This window comes from Ictidomys tridecemlineatus, chromosome 10, assembly GCF_052094955.1.
Source record: "Ictidomys tridecemlineatus isolate mIctTri1 chromosome 10, mIctTri1.hap1, whole genome shotgun sequence".
Lineage (NCBI taxonomy): Eukaryota > Metazoa > Chordata > Mammalia > Rodentia > Sciuridae > Ictidomys > Ictidomys tridecemlineatus.
This window is the reverse complement of record NC_135486.1, coordinates 5,645,867-5,671,430: the sequence shown is the minus strand read 5'-3', so window position 1 is coordinate 5,671,430 and position 25,564 is coordinate 5,645,867. Positions and strand designations below refer to the sequence as shown.

At 46.0% G+C, this 25,564-nt stretch overlaps 1 protein-coding gene across 4 annotated transcripts; it reads right to left on the bottom strand.

Annotated features, from left to right (window-relative positions):
- Positions 1-3,284: 3,284 nt before the first annotated feature.
- Positions 3,285-24,188, bottom strand: LOC101970518 (flavin-containing monooxygenase 3). 4 transcript variants are annotated; one of them, XM_040277618.2, is made up of 9 exons: positions 23,922-24,188; positions 22,700-22,837; positions 17,599-17,787; positions 14,000-14,162; positions 13,240-13,382; positions 10,264-10,463; positions 7,764-8,119; positions 5,606-5,678; positions 3,285-4,946 (listed from the first exon to the last, which is right to left on the bottom strand). In XM_040277618.2, exons 2-9 carry the CDS (start codon positions 22,829-22,831, stop codon positions 4,604-4,606), a joined length of 1,599 nt encoding a protein of 532 aa, XP_040133552.2. In that variant the 5' UTR covers positions 22,832-22,837; positions 23,922-24,188; the 3' UTR covers positions 3,285-4,603. The 4 variants fall into 4 exon arrangements, with proteins under 4 accessions (XP_040133552.2, XP_040133551.2, XP_040133550.2 ...); XM_040277617.2 differs by having other exon boundaries at positions 22,700-22,833; XM_040277616.2 differs by having other exon boundaries at positions 23,970-24,188.
- Between the last annotated feature and the right edge of the window lie 1,376 nt (positions 24,189-25,564).

The window sequence follows — 25,564 nt, the reverse complement described above, 5'->3', positions numbered from 1 at the left end:
TGTTTGCTTTAAAATTTTTGTTTGTATGAACACTTAAAATAAATGAGAGTTTTTCCAATATTTCTTCATAAAAAAAAAGAAACCACTGGTAGGAAAACGGAAAAACTATCAGAGGCCGTAGCGCTCGACCTCTGAAAGGCCTCTGACAAGACCTGCCTCAAAGATTGTTCTGAGAATTAATTAAGCCTGAATATTTAAATTAAACTCTAATGCTCTACCATATGCTGGCAATTTCTGAAAATCTTGGGCAACTGAAAGTGCAGAGGCTGGATTTCTTTTATAAAATTATTATTATCATTAGGGCTGGGGTTGTGGCTCAGTGGTAGAGCACTTGCCTCGCATGCATGAGTCATTGGGTTCGATCCTCAGCACCACATAAAAATAAATAAAATAAAATAAAGATATTGTGTCCATCTACAACTAAAAATATATTTTTTTAAAATTGATATATAACAATTGTACATATTTATAAGGTATAATGTGACACATCAGTACATTTGATACATGTGGTCAGTGTAGAGGCGGATTTCTATAAAAATGTTTTGGCTTGATACAGCAAAGCTAAGATCTATTTTCAATTCTCTGCTGCACTTGGGCTGTAGTGGAGGCAACAGGGACAGTGCTCAACTTGGCCTTCCCATACGACCACCCAGCATGGTGGCTTGGCCACACTGGGCTATCACTTAATGTCCAGGGAACTGATGTAAGATATTGGCAAAGACAATTTATTAATAAAACACAATCAACCTTATGTTGAACTGTTACTGAAAACAATAGCTAATGGACTTTAAAAAAATAAAATGATACAAGTCATCAAGACTCTCTCTAGGTTAGAGCATATTAGAAATGATAAATAGCATTATATGTGATACACAGGCATGGAGAATCAGAAGATTTAACTGAGTAGAAAGAGAGAGGTAGTTAAGGATAACAGCTGCAGGTAGGGCCACCTGAAAGGAGGAAACAGAAGAACAAGCTTGTTCATCGGTCCTCACCTCCTGGGATGAAACCTGTGGAGGTGGAGAAGGGGTTTATCACCCAGCACAGGCCCCTGGGTGTTGTGTGCATGCATTTCAGACAGATTACTACTGCATTGCTTTCAAAGTACAAATCTTGGTCACCAGGGGCTCCTTTCTGGAGCTGGCAACCACAGTCGTGAAAGCAGTTCCTCGGGGCAGATGGGCAGTGCTCCAGGACCGTGGGGGACCCAGGGACATCCATTCCTGTTATTAAAAACACTGTAGAAGAGGCAAACTTAATGGAAAATTAATTATGTATTTAATACTGTTTGAAAAAAAATCCCAAGGAAAGGACCTCATGAACCTTTATTCACAGAGATGGGCATTAATTTCATGGATTTAGTGAAAGTTTGAAGTATACATATTACCAGTCTGTGAAAGGTCAGTGGTAAGAATGTTTCCTTTTTATTGTTTGGAACAGTTGTTTGTCGCAGATGCTTTTCTGCTTAGTCTCCTGGTGGATTGATAGATGGACAGCAAGAGACTGGCCACACGATGGCTGTGGCCCTCTAGCGGCCTGTGCTGCCTCGCTAGGCTCTGGCCAGCTGGCTTCATGGTCTCACTGTGACCCTGTCTGTTGGCTTCTTTTGTCTTTCCCTTCCCTCCTGTACTTTTTTTTTTTTTTTTTTTTGCCCAAGAGGACAGATTTGGTTATTGTATTAATCATGTCTTTTTATTCTCAATTATTTATGTATTTTTAATCAACAAATGATAATTTTATATATTTGTGGGATATACTTGCAGTGTTTTGTCTAGAATGTCTAGAATGTGGCCTGATTAAAGCAAGCTAATTAGTATATCCATTTCCTCACTTAAGGGTCATTTTTCGTGGGGAGATGGGCTGGGTGGACTCTGGCCAGGGAGCCAAGCTCGGCAACCCTGGGGCCCATGTAGCATGAAGTGGCAGCTGGTTTCTTTGGTGTGATTCCTCCATTGACCAGAACACACAGCCGCAGCCAAGACTGCTGGGAGCCTTGCCCTTGCTCTTTCTGAGCCCTGGTAGTGCCCTCCCTCCCCGGGGACAGACAGGTGGCAGCCTCCTGTGAAAGGCTGGAGCGATGCAGAAGCCGAAGGTCCACCTGCATTTCCTTGGTTTATGGAGAAGCCAGTTCTCCGTGGCAGTGTGCGCTTGCGGGATGGGTGGCAAGCCCAAAGGGAACTGTTCTCTCAGCAACTGGTCAGAGCTTCCCTTGGTTCTGCGGTCCAGGGGGTGTGTCAGCCTCACGGTTGAATTCTGGGCTATTCGGGATGCTATTCTTTCTTGTGGTTGTTGGGTGGTGAGTTTCTGCCGCAGGGAGTGGAACTGGAGAGTGGTTATTTTGCCACCTTGCTGACACATTTCCATTCTTTGTTTTTGATACTCTAACATGTTGGGACTTTGCTGATCCTCCCAGGCTAAAAACTGCATAGACAGAGAAAATGTGCATCTCCTAGCATAAAACCCAGCACACAGAAACAGCTTCATAAATACCTAATGCATACATGAATTAAAATCATAGTCCCTGTAAGACTAGCTAATTCCCAAAGAACAAATGACTCACTTGCTGAGTTTGCTTGTCTAAAAACCCAAGATCCAGAGCCCTTACCCCAACCACTTCTTTTATTGTGTTCTCAAACTCCCAGAAACTGTCCCTCTGCCCAGTCACTCCAGAGCCAAGTATGGGGCAACTGGGGACAACCCCCAAGCTCCAGAGACTGCTCACATATTAAAACTCACCCCTGACCCTGCCTTGCCTACTCCTTCCCTGAGAACCACAATGAAAGCTTTGCCTGTTTTTCTCCGTATCTCTCCCCACTGTCTGACCCTGTGGCCTCTGGTGCCCTAGGATGCCCCTCTGCTTGGGAATCTGTGAGTGTGACACTCTTCTGCGGCAGTTGTCTCTGATCTGTGGACCTCACCGTTCCTGAACAGGATACCTGAGGTATCCCGGAGGCCCCTCGCAGGTGGGGGCTTCAAGAACACAGAACTGGCTTTGGCTCAGTCTGGGCTGCACCACATCATGGTGGATGGCAAGGGTGGAAAGGCAGGAAGGAGCAGGCAGTGATGACATCCCCAACTGGAGCGGAGGAGAGAATGGCCCCATGCCACAGTGACCCAAAGCCCTTCTGCTAGGCCCCACCTCAAAGTTCTACCGCCTCCCGACAGTGCCACCTGGGGACCAACTGTATTCAAACTTCAGCAAAAATAAAACTAGCACAGTGGTTCCTCATTCCTTCCCAACCAAGGCTTTGTGTCTGGGACACTTGAAGGCGGCAGAGCAGACCTTGTGTCAACACAGCGAGCAGGTATTTATTGGCTGGGGACTAGTTTCCAGGTACTATTCCAGGCACCAGGGTTACAGAGACAGAGAAAATATCCAAGTTCTTACAGCGTTTACATTCCAATGAGGGTACAGAGGTGATTCCCAAATAAACATCGGCTGTGTCAGATGCCTTAATGTGAAAGGACGGGAGGCACAGAGTTACAGGGATTGCATTTCTGCAGAGCAGGATGAGGAAGCTGACATTTGAGCAGAGACTTGTGGGCGCTGAGATGTGATGACAGGTAAGATTGAGTTTGGCCACGTATTTGCATCTGGAAGAAGTGCTCACTTGTGGGGAGACAGTTTGGGGTTAGCCTCTGGGACATCTCAGAAGGTCCAAGAGTCCTCTGGAGTTGGACACTCTCCTCTTCCATCATTTCTGATGAAGCAGAAGGGAAAAGGAAAAAGGCAAAAGTAAGATAAGAAAAAAGAAGACAGAAGTAACAGGAAGAAGAGGAGAAAGAGGAGGAGCCCTTTGAAACCACTTTAACCAGTATAACATCAGACTTTAGAGATGATAAGTATCACATTTTTAAATAAAATGTATCAATTCTCACTTTTTAAAATAAAAACTTAGTCTTATCACGTTACCTCAGAAGTTCAATTTATAAGAGTTGAATTAGATTTGGTTACAGTTTTGGTAAAACTTTTAATGTTTTTGAAAAGCCTATCTGTTCAACTAAAAGGTGCATGTGGCACTGTGCTCATTGTTGCTGTTATTTTGTTGCTACACTTTGCAGAGTTGATTTCCTTATTGAGAACATGAATAAAATGAGCTACTTTGTGTTAACTCAGTACATTGGCCAGGTCTCTGCTGTTTCTTGGCCAGGAAACAGGAGGTATTGCCCAGAGCAGGCTGCATGAAACAAAATAGAACATAAGGCCAGACCATCCTCTAGATCCTGCAAATGGTGGAGGCAGCCTAGGAATATCCATGATAACTAAGATTCTGCTTGATTTGTATTTGATTACACGTGAAGTGCATATTTAAACAACGTTTAAAGAAGGAAATGTTTCAGGAGATGATTTAGACCTGAAGAAGCCCATTCTGATCATGAAGTGAGACTGGAAAGGAAGGAGAAACAGCTAATGATCTGCTGAGACCGTGACATGAATCTGAAAGGGTGTCCTTAAAAGCCTAGGAAGCAACTGATTCACCACCCAGTGTCTGCAGGGTGCTGCAGATGATCCCCAACAGGAATGCAGGGTGTGTGAAATCTCAATTTTTAAATAGCTAAGTTCCTGCCAGTAGTAACCCAGAGACTGTGGCAGGAATGGTGGTTAGACCCACGCAAGGAAAACAGCAAGGAGCAGAAGGGGAAGAGCCAGGAACTTGAAGAGCTGGGTGGGCAGGCGAGGCTTCCGCATCTCCCCCACTGCACGCGTCCTCGTGGGCCTCAGTGTCCGGTCCCACTGGGTCAGGATGGCGTTCCTGGCTCCTGGCCACTTCCCTGGGCCCACCAGCCTGAACTGGTAGGGGCTGCAGGGGCCGAAGAAAACTTCCACGGCCAATCTGGGATCCGTGAGGAACAGCCACGGGATGCTGGGCTTCACCCCAATGAAGGAGGCGAGTTCGTCCATGTAAACGATGTAGTCCGTCTGTATGGTCTCGCTCTTGCCGAACCTAGAGGGAGGGGAGGAAACGCCCCCGTGGGTGACCAAAGCCAAGCCTTATTTAGAACAGGAACAGGGAGGGTCCCCGTCCTTTTCCCGGGGTACACCAGCGTCAATCTTTGATTGCTTGTTCAGCCTACATTGACTTTTTTCATAGAACCTGCATACTGACCTCATTTGGAAATTCCCCCATGTTGCAGGGCAGCTGAGAAGGGCATTTTTTATCCCCATTAGCAAACAGATAAATTGCTCTTTGCTCAAGTTAATCAGGGACAGAGCTGGGAGGGGGGCGTTGCCGTCCCATCCCCGTGTTGGTGAGTCGTTTCTATCAGGCATCTGAAGGGTCATCGCCGCCTTGAAGGGTGCCCGGGCCAGAGGACAGAACTCCACAGCTGGGAGCTCAGCGCCTTTGATTTCTGATCATCCCTGGGTCTCTTTTCTGGGAGGTATTACCAGAGACCCAGAGGGACACAACTGACCTTGACACGCAGATTCCCCACCTGCTAGTCACCTTGTGTCTATGTTTAACAGTAGATTTTCACTAGCTCTTCCCCGTGAGATGGACGTGGCTCCTAGCTGTCACCTGATGACCTCATTTAGGACCCTTTGAGACAAGGAGTCCCACAGATTCCCACACCCCTGGACCTCGTCAACAACAGGCGCTCTTACCATTTGAGCTTCTTCCCCATTTTCTCATCAATGTCACTCATCATGTCATTCCTGGAAGGCAAACTACAAGTTCCTGAGAGAGATGGAAAGAAAAGACAACAGGTGAACAACTCTCGTGTAGCCAGAGCCTCCCACTTTCCCTGGTTAACAAGTTAAAAGACACATTAATTATTCCCATTTTTTTTTTCCAGTTTAGTAAAATAAATTGCTGAAGACATGAACAGGTGATTTCTGAGACAGACAACGATCCGCTTCCACTCCTCGTCTTCTCAGAACTGAGACACCTCACAATAATTCAAAACCACCGTCTGATTAGCTTTATCTTTATTCTTAAACTGACTACCAGATGTTTTATATCAGGGATAATATTCTAATTTTTCAGTCATATTTTAAAGCCACACAGAGGTGAACTGGCAGGATGTTTTTTCAATATTTTTTTTTAAAAAACCAACCAAACAAAACTCCATAGGAAATAATTCTGCTTTGCTGGAAGAGGGAATTTCCAGCAAGTAAGATACAGAATTTAGGGAAGCCTCCAGGCTCCCATGGACCACCCACAGGTCTTTCTGAAAATAAAGGACATGTATTGTCCCCAAGTCATCAAGAACACAGAAGAGCCTCAGAAGACAAGTTCTGACATGGAGCTGCTCACAAAGGTTGACAGAGTTCTCCGAAATAAGCCCGAATGGTTTCTGTCCAGAGACCCTTCCAATTTAGGATGGCCTCTTTGGCGATCTTGGAATCACTTTGGGAAGAATTAAGCTTAGGTCCGGTGGCTCAGGCCCCACCGGCACAGCTGCTCAGTGACCCCTTCCGTCACTCCTGAGAGGTGGGGTCACTGAGCAGCTGCTTCCACACCTGGGAACCCGTCTTGTCCTTGGGCAGGAAGAGATCTGGGAAGAAACCTACTGTGTTCGTGGTCCACCAGCTGCTGCCATTGGGCTGCTTCTTATTGGCCCTGATGTCCTGGTCCTCTGGTTCTCCCAAAAGAGGCTGCTGGCTTTATTTCCTATCTGTCCTAAGTCTGAGCGTTCCCTTTCTGTAGAGCCCAAGTTACAATTCCTGTCCTCACAGAGAGTGAGTGTCCTCCCTTCCTTAGGTTCCAGTCTCTCTGGGCCTGAGCCCTGGGTGGCACCAAGGGCAACCTCAAGCCATTGTCTTCCTGTCTGCTGCCTCCCCGAGCAACATCAGCCTCTGGGCAGCAGCACCCTCTGCCTGGGGTGGGGGAGTCAGGGAGTTGCAGGGAGATCACTGAGGGTGGGAGGCCTGGTGGTGAGCGGGGGCCAGGATGGGGAGAGGTAGCCTCCAAGTTCCTGTGAGTGGAAGAATCTTTAAACCCCATAAGCCGTGGTAGGACCGGGAGCCTCAGATATGGCTGTAAAAGGCAGCAGGCCACCCAGCCTTCCTCATCCAGAAATTTTATGGCTCAAGGTGCAACTCAACTTTATGCAATGAACTTTGACGTCCTTTGTTCCCCTCTAATCATGGGAGCCTACTTCGTCTTGTGATGTGCCTCTGCACACAACTGCAGAAGTTCCGCACATCTGACCCCAGGGCCCGCCACCGGAGGACACTGATGGCCTTAGCCCCCAGCCAGGTCGGTTGTGTCCTTTTTCTTTTTTCAATAACATAGAAAGTCAGTCCTCTTCTATCTTAGAAACGGACCCTGGGCCACACCTGGCACTCTCTGCCTCTGATCAAGCACTGCTTCTCCTTCATGGACACACAGAGGGAAGATGATGGTAGCAAACCTAGCACCAGGCTGACCATGGCCGTGGACACCTGAGTGGGCTGGATATGGGCTTGAAGCACCTTTTCCCATTAACATTCCAAGTGATGTCATCCCACTGAATTTTGAAATCACTACTTTATGAAGCTGTCATGCACTTCAGATTAAGAACTCGGGTGTCCTGAATGACCGCGGGTGACTATCAGCTGGAAGGAATCATAAGTGACACAAAGCTTCCCTAACCATCTCTTACTACTGCACAGCGTAGTCCCACATGATAGAGTTCATTGGCTTATAAAACAGAGCACCGAAGAACATGGAGTCACAGATGCCCCAAACCAGATGGGATCCTTGTGATGAGGACCAGGGTTTTCTCAAGGACTCCATGACCTTGTCATGGGCACCCGTCCCTGGACTCTGGCTGCTTACCCTTTATGACTCGGGTTGCCCAGCGGGCCTGCAGGTCCGTAGTGGGGATGGCAGCCCCCAGGGACTGGACCAGGCCAATCACAGCCAAGGTGGACTTCTCCAGCTGAGGGGGGAAGATGCCTTTGTACAAGGTGACCTCGTTGTTCCTGCTTTTGATGATGGAGTCGTCAAGGAAGGGGTAGGCATTACTGTAGCCTGTGGCGAAGATGACGCAGTCGATGGCCTCAAACACCGTCCCGTCCTCAAAAATGGCCGAGGTCTCTGTGAACTTCTTCACATTAGGCTTGATGGAGACCCTGCCGCAGAGGATGTGGGCGGGGAGGTCATCATTGAACACGGGCTCCTTCCTCAGGGCTCTGTAGGACACGGAGATAAGCATCAGAACTGCAACATTCCCCCTGCGTCATACACAGGTTGACAGGGAAGGAGAACACCACCCAGGATATTTTTTCTGAGCTGTGGAGTCACCAACAGTTAAAAAAACAAAACCGCAGGGAGGCATCTTGGCTGACCCCGGATCTGTTTTCTCTGCGGCTCCCCTTCTCGCCCATCCCTCGCTCGTTCCCAATCCAAGCATGAACCCCACACCCAACCAGAACGAGGCGGTGTGCTTTGTAGCCCCTTCCCCCTAAATCGAGCTTTGCCTTTACAACAATTTCCCATCATTTGCCTTTTCTCCTTCTTTCAGAGCCCAAGTTACAATCCTATGCTCAAGAGGAGTGAGCGTCCCTCCCCTCCCTAATTCCAGCCTCTCTGGCCCGAGACCCGAGTGAAACCCGGTGAATACTCCTTTTCCCTCTAGGGAAGAGTCCTAATGTGAGAGTGCCTGCTGCTTGTACTTTTTCTTTGCTACCTATTTATTACCTGTGAACCTGGATAAAATCAAGGGTTCTTAGATTCTCTGTGCCTCATTTTTCTTGTCTGGCACTAACACTCATACCTGCCTCAGGTGGCTGGGAGACCTGAATAACATGAAGAATTTTGCGGTCTCTAGCATGGGCTCCAGTGCTGAAAAACGTCAGCTGCTGCTCCTAGTGAACTCCAGCCTGGCCGTTGTAATACAAAGAAAGTCCGACAGGAGCAAGAAGGTAGAAGGTGGGTTAGTGCAGCTGGGCTGTCACAGAGGGACAAGGCCTGAGCTCCCCCAGGTGAGGGACAGGGCACCTAGGAATCAGCGCCTCCTTGCTCTCACACCCTTGATCCAGCCCAACAGAAGATCCTGTCTGGGTCTGCCTTGGGCTCCCTTGGAATCTGCCACTTCTGACCCCTCACTGCTGGCAAGCCATGTCCAAGCCGCCATCCTGTCATCTGGGTGTGACAGTAGTTCTGAACTTGTCCTTTACTGCTGCCGGCTCTGCCCTCTGCATGGGGTGGCGACCACAGCGGTGGAGTGACCTCCAGTGCCAACTTAGATCTCGTCCCTGACATGCTCAGATGCCTGTGGCTTCCTGTCACACTCCCCACAGTGCCCACTAGGTCCCACGGCTGGCTCCTCTGCAGCCTTTCTCCCCTTCCCAGGAGTCAGGTTGATCCTGTCACCAAGCCCCCAGGCAGCGGGCCATGCCCTCGCCTACACATCCCCAGGTCCATCCCTCACCTCCGAAGTCTCCCTCAAAGTCCTCTTCTGAGGCCCCCGCTGAGGACCCTGATGGAAACTGTCCTGAGGGCGCGGGCCACCGCCTTGCTGGCCCTTTCTTCTCATGGCAGCCCACCCACGAGGGCCGCTCTTTCTAGCTCGTCGGGTTCCTGTTACTTGTTGCTGTATCCACAGGACCTAACCGGGGACTGGCAGGTAACAAATGCCCAACTGATACTTACTGATTAATGAATTCACTCTGAGGTTTGGTTTTCACTCCACATCAGAGTCATTTCTTACCGTCAGATGGGCTTGGAGGAGTTAGAGGAGCCACTGAGGAGGAAGCTCCAGATGTGGCCATAGTTCAGTGAGGGTGTGCAATGAGAGTGTCCCCCAGGAAAGCTCTCTTGCCTTGTTTGACTTTGCCACTCAGTGTGAGGCAGCCAGCACGTGGCCAAGGGGCTCTGGAGCCAGCAGGTCTGGCTGTTTTGAATGCTACTTCTACTTGCTGGCTGAGGGACTTCGGTAAAGTTACAAACTGCATTGAACCTCAGTTTCCTTGTCTCTAAAATGGGGATGCTAATGGAGCTCTCTTCAGAGTTGTGTGGATAAAATGGGATAATACACGTTGGAGCCTAGCAGAGGCTTCAGAAGACTCTGACATGAATTAAGTACTTAAAACATTAAGTGCTATTATCATTATCGTAGGAACCGATTGCTTAAGCCTTGTGGGACTGTGCAGTCGAGTAAATCTGCTACGGAGGGTGGGTGGAAATCACTCCTAAGACTGGCAGCTCTTGATCCTCTGATGTATGAAATGTGATCACCACACCAATATTTTGATTTGCTTTGTGGTTACAACACACTTTCAGGGTGGTTGACACTGAAACAACTCAGCAGAAACACCATGTCCCGCTACGTTACCCGTTTAGAGGCATCAAGCCGTAGTTCTCGTGCTTGAACTTTGAGTTCATCTGCTTCATGTACCACCAGTCGGAGATGGCTGTGGGCAAGCTGTTCTTGAGGAACGTCTGAAAGCGCGTGATGAACACCATGTCCCAGGGGTAGCCATCGTCCCAGACCCGGCTCAGCACCCAGGAGCCACTTCTGGAGCTGACGACGACCTGCAAACACCAAGTCAACCATGAAAGCTGCACATTCACAGTGGACGATGCGATGCGCTTCCCCGTGTCCCCTGTCGGAACGGGATCATCACCCGGCTCCCCGGGTGCTGCTGCAGGAATCCCTCAGCGCCCAGCTCTCTTTGGGAGCTGCTTTGGCTGAAGTGATGGGTCTCCCTCGAGGTCTTGTGCCCTTCCTGAGTCCCCTGCAGGCAGTGACTGGCCCATGCAGGTGTAAAAGGCTCAGACCATCAGTCACCTCGACTTGGGAAAATCTCAAAGGGATCCCGAGAGCACTCCCTGGGCATTCACTGGAGCTAATTCCACCTGAGGTCAGCTGCCCTGCGGGTGGGTGCCGGCAAGTGCTCACGTTTTAACCCAGTCTTCCCTGGCTTAGGTCCCGGATAACGGAATTCCAGTCGTGCTTCCCTGACCACTGCCATCCTCAGACAAGCGAACCATGATCTAACAGCGGGTGTTTTGAACGAAAATGCCTGCCTCCGTCCTAAAAGAAGGAGGGAATTTGGAACTGGAAAGCCATAGGCTCAAATCCTGGCTTCCCGGTGTCAGCATGGGGAGGAGCAGTGCCTCCACACGGCATGTGTGCGAGGGCTGATTTAATGCTACCGCCTTCACAACGTGGCTAATAGCACTGAGCATGCGGCACCTGCTCAGGTTTTGTTCATCCCAAACAGTGTCGTTTTTTTTTTCTTTTCTTTTCTTTAAAAAAAAAAACCAAAAAACATTTTTATATATAGTGTCATTTAAAGGCATTTCTTCTAAGGGAAGCTAGACAAATAGCAAAAGACTGAAGATCAATAAATTGAGAGCCTTGGAAATGGTCTTTATTCCCGGTCATCCATCATGGGGACAAACACAAATTCCACGGCACCGTGGTGGTTTCATCATACCTTTCCTTAGCTCAGGAGGCTTCAATATTTACCTTCCCTTGTGGATGATTTCTGATTATGTAGCCTGCTGTTGAAGTCCTTGAAAAGACATCGTCACCCGACCCCACCCTTTCTTTCCTGACTCAGTTCCTGCAGCTCCTCGGTTCTTGGCATCGGAAGACCAGAATTTCAGCTCCAGTCCTGTCGGGCCTCCACGAGGACGAGGGCAGTTCTGGTCCTCAGTCCCTTTCTGTAAATGGCAGGGTGAAGCGAGCTCCCGTCGTCCCACCCTCCCAGGACTCCTCTCCACGCAGGTGTTGAGCACCGTGTGCAGGACGCAGGTCGCCAGGGTGAGAGCCTCCATCCAGCTGGAGGAGTCTCAGCAGCCGAGCGCGTGGCTCCTCCCGTCTTCACGCCTCTGCTCCTGCCATGAGCGCACCAAGCACAGCGTCTGCCTCCTCCCCCGTGAGCCCATGATCTGTCCAGGACACGGGCTCTGGTCCGCCTGCTGTAAGGCCTCCAGCTCTGCAGTCACTTAGGCACTGGGTCCTGGCATCTGCCCTTTCCTCCAGTGGCAGCCCCTACACTGCGGTCACCCGCTCTGCTGAGCTCTTGCCGTCCTGTTGGATCCGCAAGCGTGGGTGAGCTAGATCTTAGATTCCTTGGAAGAGAGGCCGGGGGGCCGAGTTCCTGTGTTCCTCCCTGTGCCACATAGTGTGGTAAACAGGCACACAGGACGTGTGTTCACTCCCTGTGTCCCGTCACCATCACCCCACTTCAGTGACCGCAGCACCTTGAGGTCAAGGTGGACATGTAGTGGATGGTCAGGGCATCTCTTGGGATGACCCATGTTGGGGACCTATGACATCTGGAGATGTGATTCCTATCTCTGGGATTCCGAGGGCCAACCCTTACAGAATCTGCCCAAGCTAGCAGGTGACATCTGTATGAGCTCATTCCCTGAGGACCCAGGTCACCATCTTCTCCATCTTCCCCCGCCTCTCCTCAGCTCGTCCTTCCCAAACCCCTGAGCTGCAGCCACAGGACGGTGAGACACTGAGCCCCTGGCTTGCAGACTTTCTGACATCCGCCTCTCTCTCAGCTTCTAGTTCTCAGGTCATCAGGTCCTTCCAGTTGCCCCAGGAAGTAGGCGTCCTGTCCTTGACTGATGGCCTGGTGACAGGCTGTCTCTTGATTTTCTAGTCCTTTCACAGCTTTAACTTGCACATTTGAGCATTTACTCATTCCACGTGTCTTTTTGCACTAGACGGAGTTCCATGTAAGGCCAATGTCTGCTGTTTCTCGCTCCCTCCAACACGCACCCCAGTGCCTGGCACCCAGGGGGCTTCCAACAGATACCCTCGGATGCAGCATGAGGAACCTGAGACCCAGAGGCAGTGAACGAGTTGCCCACGAGTCTCAGAGTCATGACCTTGACCCTGAATCCACTCCAGTTTTAGAGGAGTCAATCAGACAGATGTGAGGCACCAATGTGTTGAAGAAAGACCACTGGGCCAGGTGTGGTGGTGCACACCTGTAATCCCAGCAGCTCGGGAGGCTGAGGCAGGAGGACCATAAATTCAAAGTCAGCCTCAGCAAAAAGCAAGGCACTAAGCAACTCAGTGAGAGTCTGTGTAGCTAAATAAAATACAAAATAGGGCTGGGGATGTGGCTGGGTGCCCCTATGTTCGATCCCTGGTTGTCCCCACCACCCAAAAAAGAAAGATTGTTGGATGCCAGCATCACTCCTTGCTCCTGCCTGTCCCCTAGGAAGCTGGGCCTTGTGAAATACCTCTTAGCTTTCACCAGGTGCCCCCTCCCCATTGCAGACCCCACCTCTCAATGTCGTCATGTGCTTCTGTGCTGGCCCTGGTTGTGTGGGGCGGTACCTTTTCAGCCACGCGACTGAGCTCTATGGCAATGTCAGAGCCTGAGTTCCCCAGGCCAATCACCAGCACTCGCTTCCCCTTCCACAGGCCCGGGTCCTTGTACTCCCTGCTGTGGAAGCACTGGCCCCCGAAGAGCTCCAGACCTGCAAGACAAGTGGGAGACGTTTCTTTAACCAGGTGGGTAAAGCCACAGAAAGGAGGAATTCTAATGCTCCAAATGTATTAGATAGAGCAGGAAGGTCCTTTGACCTTGGCATTTTATTTGAAGAAAAAAGACACTTGGGTATGGGTAGAGCGTGTCCCCCAAAGGATTCTGTGCTGGGAGTCTGGTCCCCAATGTGGCGGGGTGAGAGGAGGTGGGACCCTCAAGAGGGGGGCCATGAAGGAGGAAATGTGACCCTGGGGGCGCTGCCCTTGGAAGGGGGTAGTGCTGGTCTGGTGGAGTGTTTACTTCCATGAGAGCAAGCCAGGCTCCCCAGTCCCTCTTGCTTCTGTCCCACCACGGAATCTACTCTTTTGGCAAATGGCTGCACCATTCCTGCGCTGTGTGATGGTGCAGCCAAGGGTCCCTTGCTAGAATGCTAGCACCATGACACTTGGATCTTCTAGCCGGAATCATGAGCCAAATGCATCTTTATTTGTTCATGTGTCCAAAGCCTCAAGTATTCTATTACAGCATCAGAAGTCACAGTAATACAGACATCATTAGTTTAATCCTTTTTGTCAAATTTGTAGATGGTGGCCTACGTTTCAGACTTACCTGGAAAGGAGTCTTTTGGTAGATTGGGGTATACATGATGTCCAGAACAGATCATAACAGCATCAAAGACAGCCGACTCTTTTTTACCGTTCTTTTCAGTTTCAACATCCCATTGGCCGGTAGTTGAGAAATCAGGACGCTTACTTATACTGGATACAAGTGTCTAAGAGAAATACAAAAAGAAAGCCTTCTTTTCTATGCTCACAGGTAGATTTGGAAGAAATAGTATGAAAAATACTCTTAATAGATAGTGGCTTAGGAAAAAAAATTCATTAGTAAGATTCATATTCAAAATTCAAAACTCTCTTCAAAGAAATCAAAACATGACATGTGGCGTGGGTGTGTGCTTTTTATTCTGGCACGGTTTGTAGTGTCCCACCAGTACTTTCTGCAGTGCAAGAAGGACACCCTTTGAGATATAACAGTGAGTTCAGTCAGAGTTCACAAGAGGCACAGGCCACACAGCAGCACCCTGGTAGCGAGTACTCTTTGCAACAGCAGCCGCAGCCTAACCTCTAGACATTTCACTGTTGATATTAGTGTTGTATTAAAGCGAGAGACATCGTCTGTATCCAGGACACACGTTTCTCCCAGGCTTTCTTAGGTGTCAGAGTTGCCTAGGAAGCTTGTAAAAGCACACGTCCACATCTCTGGTTCCGTGGGCCGAGCGAGAAGGTCTACACCTCCCCGGGCCTCCCAGGGGACGGGAGGCTGCTGGGACCGTGCCGAGCAGCTCCGGTCCCCGTCATCAGTGAGCCGTTAGTCATGGCTAAATGGCTGCCTGCTCCTTCTTTTTAAAAAAATCTTCCAATTCTTCTGGTTATATTGAAAGGATAATTTTTTTTATTTGGTATTAATTGTTCTTAGAGATTTTATTATGTAGTATTTCATACCTATGAGAGAACACACACATGTGTATGACACTCTACTTAAGTAAAATAATAAGACGGTCACATATGAACCCATCAGATCTTGTACATCATTCTTTAGAACCACATTATTTATTTATCTATCTACCTACTCATTTAGGCTACTGTAAATCATACCTGTTTGGGATCATCGTTTCTGTTTGCTGTTGGCTTACAGAAATGTAATTGATTTCTGTATGTTGAGTTTGTGGGCTACTTCCTTGCCTAACTTTTTTGTATTTCTACGAATTCTAATACTTTTGTAGATTCCTTTGGATTTAGTACACAGACGATCATATCATCTACAATAACGATGCTTTTCTTCCAAGTTGGGTCATTCCTTTTATTTTTCTTTATTTACTCCATTGTTTCTTAAATTTCAGATTATTGAAGAGAAGTAATAATAATTAGGAGTCCTCACCTTCTGGATTTTGAGGGAAATGTTTCTGTTTGCTCTTCAGCACAGAACTGTCCACTAGTGATATCATATGCACATCATATGTAATTTAAGAAATTTCCAGCAGTCTCATTTAAAAGTGAAAAAATGTATAATTTAACCTGAAATAGCCACTCCAGTAGAGTTTCAGTATGTATTCAAAATAAAATTTGTGAGTGAAGTAGTTCATATTTTTTCATAGCAAGGTGTTGGAATCCAGTGTGCGTTTTACACTTCAAACACATCTTTTTCCAGTGTGACTGGAGGCTGCCATATTGAACAGTGCAGACTGAAGACAATGATCATGGATATTTTCAGGGGTCAAGAAAAGTCCCTTCTAATCTTGGTTTGGTGTGAATTTTCTCCTTTTTTTTTTTTAAAAAAATATCTTTCTTTCAAACACAAATAGGTGTTGAGTTTAAGCTAATGCCTTTTTTGAATTTTTTAAACATGATTTTTTTCCTATGATAGGTTTTTATAGTGGATTACATCTTTATATTTTATAATATTAAAATCTTGCATCCTTAGACCAAACTCAATTCAATAAAGACTGTTGCTATCATTTTTGAAGGATTTTTGGATTGATTTTCTGGAGGGAGACTGGCCTATTTCGTATTTACATTTTCTGCATTTAATTTTTTTTTTTTTTTGAGAGAGAGAGAGAGAGAGAGAAAGAGATTTTTAAATATTTATTTTTTAGTTTTCGGTGGACACAACATCTTTATTTTATTTTTATGTGGTGCTGAGGATTGAACCCAGCACCCCACACATGCCAGGAGAGCGCCCTATCGCTTGAGCCACACCCCCAGCCCAATTTGATATATTTTTAAAATTTGTTTTTAATTAAAAATTTTTTTGGACCTTTATTTTATTTATTTAAATGTGATGCTGAGAATCAAACCCAGGGCTTCACACGTGCTACGCAAGCGCTCTACCACTGAGCCACAACCCCAGTCTTCTGCATTTGATATTAAGGTTATAATGTTATAGGTAAGTTTGGAAAACACATATTTTTAACTTCTGAAGGAATTTCTAAAATACTGAAATAATTTGTTCTGAAAGTACTCATTTATGGAACTGTCTTCTTACTTTCTTTATGGAAGATTTCTAGTTTCTGAGTCAAAAATTATAAATCACCAAAGACTTATCAGGCTTTCTACTTCTTCTTGAGTGAATTTTGGTATGTTAAAAAAGATTTTAAGGGGTTGGGGTTGTGGCTCAATAGTAGAGCACTCACCTAGCACATGTGAGGCACTGGGTTCTATCCTTAGCACCACATATAAATAAATAAAATAAAGGTATTGTGTCCACCTACAACTAAAAAACATTTTTAAAAAAGATTTTAAAGATTTAAACAAATTAAAATATTATTTAGCAAACACTTTTACAGTTTCTGGTTATATTTTTAAATTTTACCTATATCTATTCTGTCTTCTTTTTCTTTCTCAATGTTATTTGTTTGTCTTGGCTCATTTTTTTTCCAGCTATTTGTCTGTTGCTTATTTTATTAGACTTTTCAAAGGATGTACTTTCAATTTTGCTTTCTATTTAATTAATACTTTATTATCACTTTCATTCTATGTTCTTTGGGTTCATTATGTTTTTCTTCTATAAATTTCTTAAAATTCCTTAACTTATGACTTTTAAACCTTTCTCACTTTCTATTGCAAACATTTAAGTTTATAACTTCATGAAAGGATAGCTCAAGTACTAAGGCATACAGTCTAAATGTTCAGTTCTAGATATTTTAAAATTTTCATTAAATTTCTTCTTTGACCCATATGGTATTTAGAAAAATAGGGTTTTTTTTGTGTGTGTGTGTGACAGCAATTGAACACAGGGATGGATAACCACTCAGCCACATCCCCAACCCTTTTTATTTTTTATTTGAGACAGGGTCTCACTAAGTTGTGTAAAGCTGGCCTCAAGCTTACAATCCTCCCACCACAGCCTCCTGAATCACTGGGATTACAGGCATGCACCAGTGCACCTGACTAAGTCTTTAAATTTTAAATTTCTGGATATTTTGCATTGATTTATTTGTTATCAATTTCTGAGTTAGTGCCATTTTGGTCCAAGAATTTTATGTAGTCAAATATTTGTAAATTTCTCATGTGTTATAGACAATAAGTTATGTTCTCTGAATCTGGGATTGGAGAAGCCACCCAATTTAAAATGTTGTCAAATAGGAAAAGAGTACTTAAAAGAAAAATGGAACTTCTTCATCAGGCCCCCTAAGGTCAGCTATTTCTTACCTCAAATTGTATGTGTTTTAGAAGGCCCTTTTCTCTGGCAAATGAGGTGATGTATTCCTGGAGCTTGCGGTTGTGCATGAAGACGGGGAAGTCCTCAGGATAGGGGAAGTCTGGAAAGCACATCATCTCCTTGGAAGAGTTGGCAAAGACGGACGGGTAGATGCTCGCCCTGCCCTCCTCCACACGTTCCTGTGAGTGAAGGAATTGGTACCTGAGTGTTCTGATGGTATTCACAGCAGTTCTACACCATCACCCACAGGGAGACTCCGTAAGACCACACATAAGTCCACTTCACTCGAGCAAATCTTCCACAGAATGTGGAAGGACGTGCTTCTCTTCACATTTTCTTTGCTAAGGGAACTAGTTTCATTATGTCCTTTAGGAAATGTATAACTAGAATTGTTTTATCTCTTCAAGGCATTAAACATGGTGATGGATGTTTTCCAAATTTCAATCTTGAATGATTTCAATGTGTCACCTCGTGAGCATGAGTGGTCAGTTTATAAATGAGTGTTCAATGTATAACAGCAAACAGTGACAGGTGGTGGCCAACTATTTATAAGACATGTAAAGGTTAACACTTTAAAATCTAATCTTTTAAAAACTGAGCTTTCCACCATATATAAAGTATCTATTTTGAACCAAACACATTGCATTTATGGTACTTACGTAGGCAACCAAGTTTTAACTTTCGGAAATGAAAAAGTATCAGAATTGGTTCTACTAATTCTGAGAAGCTACAGAAAGAACCACCCTTCTAAAACCTTAGAGAGGACATGAAGTGATGATGAAGAAAGAAGAAGAACAGTAAGGAATGTCAGTGACGAGAAGATTGGGACCCCGCGTTGCGGTTCTCGTCTTGGCCACATGCTGGAATCAACTGGAGCACTTTACCAGAGTCTGCCCCACTCTGAGAGCATTGGCCAGGAGCTTTAAAAGCACCCAAGGAGCTGTTCAGCGAAGGCTGGCAGTCCCAGTACAGAGTGAGACAAACAGAAGTCAAAGGGCACTGTGCGAGACTCCTGCGACACACCTGATAGAGCTGGGAGCTCCACATGCAAGACAGTGACACGAGTGAAAGGCATCAAACGGAAAATCCATCTTAGGTTAAGAAGAGACGAACCTTAATACGGCTCTGTGGAGCCACCAAGGCACTCTGTGACCACGGCACAGCCGCAGTGCCTTTCTATCTCAGCAGCTCCCCCAACAATAAATCAGCAAACTGAATTTTGATGAAAGATCAACTGCAGATCTTCCTGTTGCTGGTTCGTAGTGACAAGTACCGAGCACTGGGAATCTCTAATTAGGGTTCATGCAACTCACAGCTGTTAGGACCCCCAGAATATGAATGTTTAGTACAAATTAGAATGTTGCACGCATGCCCAAAGCCAGCATGTCTGCAGCCTGGTAAGTAATTCAGTGAATTCAGGAAGTTCGACCGAAGCTATATCAATAAATTAGAGAATACACATCAAGGAATAAGTTGATACAACTTGAGCATCTCAACCTGGAAATGCAAAATCTGAGAAGCTTTCAAATCTGAAACTCTTCAAATGCCAACATAGACATTGCAGGTGGGAAATTCCACATTTGTGCTTACATGACGGGTTGCAGATGAAATACAGGAACAGTAAAATATTGCACAGAATTGCCTTTTCACTACATGTGTAAGGTGCACATTAGGAACAGATGAATTTTGTGTTTAGAGGCAGATCTCATCTCCAAGGCATCTCATTGTATATATGCAAGTATTCCAAACTCTGAAAAAAATCCACCCTAAAACCTTCTGATCCCAAACATTTCCAACAATAGACATTCCTCCTATTTGTGAACTAGAAAAGATACAGAGGAAGTTAAGAAAGGGTGAATATAGAGAAAAGAGCCCCATCCATGAAACTTCTTGCCTATTTCCTTGAAATTCACCGATACATTATTTGGAGAGCTCTGAGAAAGAAAGGCATTTCACTGAGACCTGTGGCCTGGTCGTAAAGCACCTTATTTTCTCTGTGCTCAAAGGATAGGGAATTATGCTATTTGGGTTTGAATCAGGTTTAGAAGAACTAGGTGGGCAGAGGAAAGTGCTCTAGGAAATAGCAGCAAATGTCAACTGTCTGCACCCTTAGTTTCTCACACTTAAGTGGCATCTGACACCTTCTGAAAGAAAAGACTGTTGAGAGATTGTAAAATGCGGACTTCAGAAATTAAAGGTAATGAAAATATAAAATGGATGGAATTTGGAAATACAACCTGGGTACAGGGGTGTGGCTGCAGAGTCCTGGGTGGCTGAGAAGCACTGCTGTTCCCACAGCATTTGTGATCTGTAACCCCCTGGTGGGGGTGAAAGAGTTAGGAACCCCTGAGTAAGTCACTCCATTTGTTTCTTGTGGCTACTGTAGTAAATTACCATCAGCGCGATGGCCTAAAGAACAGGTTTGGTTTTCCTGTAGTTCTGGAGGTCAGCAATCAGCATCTCTGGGCCCCAAAGTCAGCAGGGCCAGGCTAGTTTCCAGAAGCTCAGGAGAGGAGCCACTCCTTGCCCCTCAGAGCTCTGTGCACACCAGCGTTCCTTGTGTCCAGATGCCACTGTGTTCCCGGGCCTGTGCTTCCTCTGTGCATCTTCAAATATATATATAATATCTATCTATCTATCTATCTATCTATCTATCTATCTATCTATCTATCTATCTATCTATCTATCTATCTATCAAGGATTGAACCCAGGGATGCTTTACCACTGAACCACACCCCAGCCCTTTTTGTTTTTTATTTAAAGACAGGGTCTCACTAAGTTGCTTAAGGCCTCACTAAGTTGCTGGGGCTGGCTTCAAGCTCACAATCCTACTGCCTAAACCTCCCGAGCTGCTGGGATTGAGGTGTGTTCCACTGTGCCCGGATGCATCTCGATATTTTAAACTTAATCCCAGCACAAACATCCCTTTCTCTTATAAGGCAACTTCCACAGGCCCCAGGGATTAGGACGTTTGATGGGTACATTTGTGCTTATCTGCTGGTGGATTTCCATGATGGATGATGAGACGGGCAGCGCATTCACACTTATTTTGTCACACAGCTGTCTCATTGATTATGTGGTTTTACAAGGCCAAAGTCAGCACCTGAAACTCCTTAACTTTTAAATTCAAAAAAATATTTCAATTATACAGATTGATAGGGTGCAGTATGATGATTCAAAACATGGATACACTGTGTAATGACAAATCAAAGCAGTTAAAATTTCCATTTCTTTATACTTTTTTTTTTTAAATAGGATCTTGCAAAGTTTCCCAGACTGACCTCAAATACCTGAGTAGCCGGGATCATGGGCGTGCACCATAATGCCTGGCTTGACATTTTAAATGACCTTGTGACTGATGTGTAATAATGGTGCACATCCAGGGTGATATTTCAGTGTGCAGGTGTTATACATGCTGTTCAAGTCCGGGTGATGAACTTCCCGTCTCCTTGTCATTACTTTGTGTTTAGAGCCTTCAAGCTCTTCTCCACCAGTAACTCATAGATCTAGAATAGGGCACCGTGAGCTGTAGCTCCCACACTGTTCTGTAGAACACTAGAACTTATTACTTCTAATTGTGTGTGGGTGCCTATTGTCAAACTTCCTATGCTCCTCCCTGTTCCCCGCTCTTCCCAGCCTCCAGGAATCACTACATACATTATGGTTTTTTTTTTAAATATCCACAAATGAGAAAGAACAGCAGAATTTGTCTGTGTCTGATGACTTCACTTAATATAATGTCCTCTGGTTCCATACATTTTGCTGCAAATGAGAGGCTATCATTCTTTATAAGGCTGAATAATGTTCCACTAGGTATATATACAGCACATTTTCTTTCCCCATTCACCTGCTATCAGACACCTAGGCTGGTTCCCCTATACCAGTGTCTTGAAGTGTTTTTGTGTGTTTTCTTCTCGTACTTTTATGGTGCTAGGTCTTACAGGTTAGGTCTTTGATCCACTTTGAGTTTAACTTTCAAAGGGCAAGAGGGGTCAAGTTTCAACATTCTGCATGTGAATACCAGTTTTCAAAACACCTTTTACTAAAGAAGCTGTCCCTTTTCCAACCAATAACGAGGTTGCTGAGAAAGAAATCATGAGAGGAGTCTCATTTACAACAACAACAACCTATGTATAATTTTTTTAAAACATTTTTTTTTAGTTGTAGATGGACACAATATCTTTGTTTTATTTATTTATTTTTTTAATGTGGTGCTGAGGATCAAACCCAGTGCCTCACACATGCCAGGCAAGTGCTCAACCACTGAGCTACAACCCCAAGACCTCTTCAATCAAAATGGCACAGTCTCATGAAAGAAATTAAACAGGACTTCTCAAAAATAGGAAGACCTCCCATGTTCATGGATGGAAAGAATTAAATGTTAAAATGTCCATACTACCCAAAGCAATTTACAAATTCAGTGAAATCCACATCAACATACCAATGTCATCCCTCACAGAACCAGAGACAATAATCTAAAATCCACAGGGAAGTGCAGGAGACCTTGAGTGGCCCCGCCCCAATCTTGAGCAAAAAGAACAAAGCTGGAAGGGTCCCGTCACCAACTTCAAAGTACACTACAAAGCTGCAGCGTCACCGAGACCATGGCATTGGCATGACTACAGACTCAACCAAGGGAACAGGACAGAGCGCCCGGAAATGACCCCAGCCCCACAGCCAAACAATGCTCGGCAGAGGTGACCAGCCAAGAGCAAAGGCACCCGAAACTTTAAAGTCTGTGGACAGAATCACTAGGAGGACCTTTGGTAGCTTCGGGTTTTCTAAATGAGTGAAATACTTATATGCGTGTATAATATAAACCTAACCAATATTTGACCCTGGATTTCATATCCAAATGGCGGTTATTAATGATTTACCCAGAGGTGAGTTCTGGCTCACAAGGCCAACTTCCAAAGGTAGCCTGTTGCCTAGGTGACCTCTAACTTGCCAGGAGTTTGCTTCCCAGCCTGACCTAGTTTGGGGATTCCAGTAGGGGTTTTAACTACCAGGTGGCCAGTTCGGAAGCCGTGTTGGACAGTGTGCTGCTCACCTCCCCTCTGCGCGCCGGCCTCCTGCACCCTGCCCACTCACCGAGAACTTCCACAGGCCGCCCACGTCATCGCTCCTCTCGAAGCAGATGGGCTCCAGCCCCTCCTCCAGACAGCTCCTGATGGCAGCCAAGCCACTGACACCGGCTCCAACGATGGCCACTCTCCGCCCCATGGCTGCCTGGGCAAAGGACATTGATTGCATCAGTATTCCCGAAAACGTATTTTTTTGTGTTGCTTTTTGGCATAATAAAAATCTTTCCTTTTGCACCCAAGAAAACAGTATGAAAAAAAAAAAGACTTCAGAACTCTGGTTAGTAATCAAACTATATTCTGTATGTCTCTAATTTCCAGAGAAAATGTTCTCTTCCAAGACATGAAACACTTTTTTAGTCTAATCTCCAAAACTGAGAGACTGATGATCCATCATATATATATAATTTATATACAGATAATTTATCTTTTTTTGTGTTTGGCCTTTTGTCATTCACTCTTACCAAAGAGAATGAGCAGAAGAAAGGAAAGGAGAGTCACAATTAAGCCACACACCCAGCACCCAGCCACCTCCTGTGCATGAAGGCCTGAGTGAAGAAACCAGTATTTATGTGTGTGCGCGTGCGGCCACCCTCAGTACCGTGGAGAGTGGTTTCCAGGCCTCCACCCCACCCTGGACACCCCAATCTGCAGATTCTCAAGTCCCTTATGTGAAATGGCCTAGTATTTGTATCTAATCCATGCACATCCTCCTGGATACTTTAAATCATTGATGTTACTATTAATATCTGACATTACACAAGTGCTATGTGTATCACTGTGCCCCGTATTGTTTAAGGAATAAAGACAAGAAAAAAGCCTTGTGTGTGTTGGGACCAGATCTAGCCATCAGAGGACCACCCATCCATGGTTGGATGAATCCTCAGGTGTGGAACCTGCAGACGCAGGGGCCAGCTCCACACACACACACACGCACACACACACTCACACTCACACCTGCCTTCTCATTCTCCTTGACGTAGACTGGGGGGTTTACATCTCCACATGCCATGGAGCCAGCCCCTTCCTTCTAAAAACTTACACTTCCCAGCCTTCCCTGTTCCTGAGACTATCGTTAGACTCCACTACTACTTTTCTCTCTATTTCTTACTTAGTTTCTAGATAGAGCCACCAAAGTGTATAAAAACAAAACCCAGCATCTGCCTGGACCGGATGTCGTTCTCCTCCCAGCCACACATCGGCTAAACCCCCAGCTGTGCCCCTTCACGTACCAAGCTCCCGTTCAGCCCTTCACAGCACCAGCCCTTTCCTCCTCTCACCTTTTCTCTGTTTGACTTGTAGGTCCAAGTCCTGTCTGTCCTGGGCGATTTTTAAGAGCAAATGCTCCACTGGACTCGGATTCTGGAGGGGTTATTGGAAAAGGGAGGAGCTGTTCTTAAAGAGGTAGGGATTTCCTTGATCCTCTAAAAACAAGCACACCCCATCCTGTGACCTGTGGGGCGTAGGGCCTGTCTCTGGTCTCCCGGCCCCACATTCCTGTGAGTCCTGGTGAACACCAGCTAGGGGAGTGCCCCAGGCGCCTGGCTCCAGGAGTCAGCCTGTTCCTCCCTCCCAGGTGGTTTGTCATTGTCCCCTCAAATCCCATAATGTGGGGTTTCAAAGCTCACTTTTTTTTTAAGAGAGAGAAAGAGGGAGAATGTTTTAATATCTTTATTTTATGTTTATATGGTGCTGAGAGTCGAACCCAGTGCCCTGCGCAGGCGCACTACCACTTGAGCCACCACCCCCCCAGCCCTCAAAGCCCACTTCCTTTTCCTTGTTCCTAGTTCCTCAGTGGGGTGCTCACAGTAGCCCATCAAAGGCCGTGGGAAGTTAGGCTCTGAGCTGAGAGAGCCAGCAGCCAAGGTGGCTTTTCTTAGATTGGAAGTCACAGGGACAAGTGGGGCCAAACTTGGCCACCGGTTAACTAGGCTTCAGAAGAAGCACAATGTCCAAGGGAACCATTGCTCAGGGCTTTTGAGGATCTTCTGAGAAGTGAGCAGACTTACAAGCTTCAGACTAAGAGCTTGCAACTGGGTCTTGGAAGAATTTTATGGGAATCTCCAAATGAAAATTGAGGATGCCTCTTGCAATTCAATTTGCCCCTATAGTGCTCCCTCCAGTGGACAGAGGTATTCACTGCAATCCTGTTCCCCCCAGGTGGGAGGCCTGGTGGGGACAGCCCCTTTCCAACTGTTGACTTACCTGCTTACTTAGAGGTGAACCTCAACCAGCTGCCACAGTGACCAAGAGAGATGTAAAATGAAGGTTTAAAGGTTAAACAAATAAATAAACCAAGGCCCCAAATTTGTGAATAACAATAGATGTGCGTTAGTCTGAGTGTTGTGTACATTACCATCAAGACGAGTTTGCTCTAAGAAAGGCTCTTGAGTTCTGCTGTATGAGGTCATTGATTTCCCAAAACGGGTGTTCTTATTCAGACATATGTACCTGAATAGGAGAACAAAGTAGAATTTATATTTCCAGGTGCATTTCACGCCTAAGGGGTATTGTTGAAGGGTAAATATGGAAAGAATTTTTTTTTCTTAAAAAGAAAATGTTTGCCACTTTGCAGACACAAAATTATCCTGAGAAGGAATTTAAAGTGACTTATGCTCAACCCTGGACTGCCATGGGTCTGGGATTTTATGGTTAAAACTGGGGGGGGGTGTTCTTGAGGGGTCAGGAAGTCAAAGGCATTGAACCAGATTCTTCAGAGAGCCATAGAGAAGGAGCTAGAAAAGCTAATCTGGCCTCGTTGGAGAGGTAGGAGAGTCCCAAATAGGAGAAAATCCCGGGATTCAGAGGGAGAGGCAGACAGCGCCAGACTGTGAGTGAAGGGAGAAGGCCTGGGAACTAATGCTGTTGAGGAAAA

Coding starts and splice junctions, on each gene's coding strand:
- LOC101970518 (XM_040277618.2), bottom strand. CDS start 22,831: ATGGGGCGGAGAGTGGCCATCGTTGGAGCCGGTGTCAGTGGCTTGGCT. Junction 17,788..22,699: donor GCGGCCTGTGGAAGTTCTCG/GTGAGTGGGCAG, acceptor CTTCACTCACAG/GAACGTGTGGAGGAGGGCAG. Junction 4,947..5,605: donor ATGGGGAAGAAGCTCAAATG/GTAAGAGCGCCT, acceptor CCCTCCCTCTAG/GTTCGGCAAGAGCGAGACCA.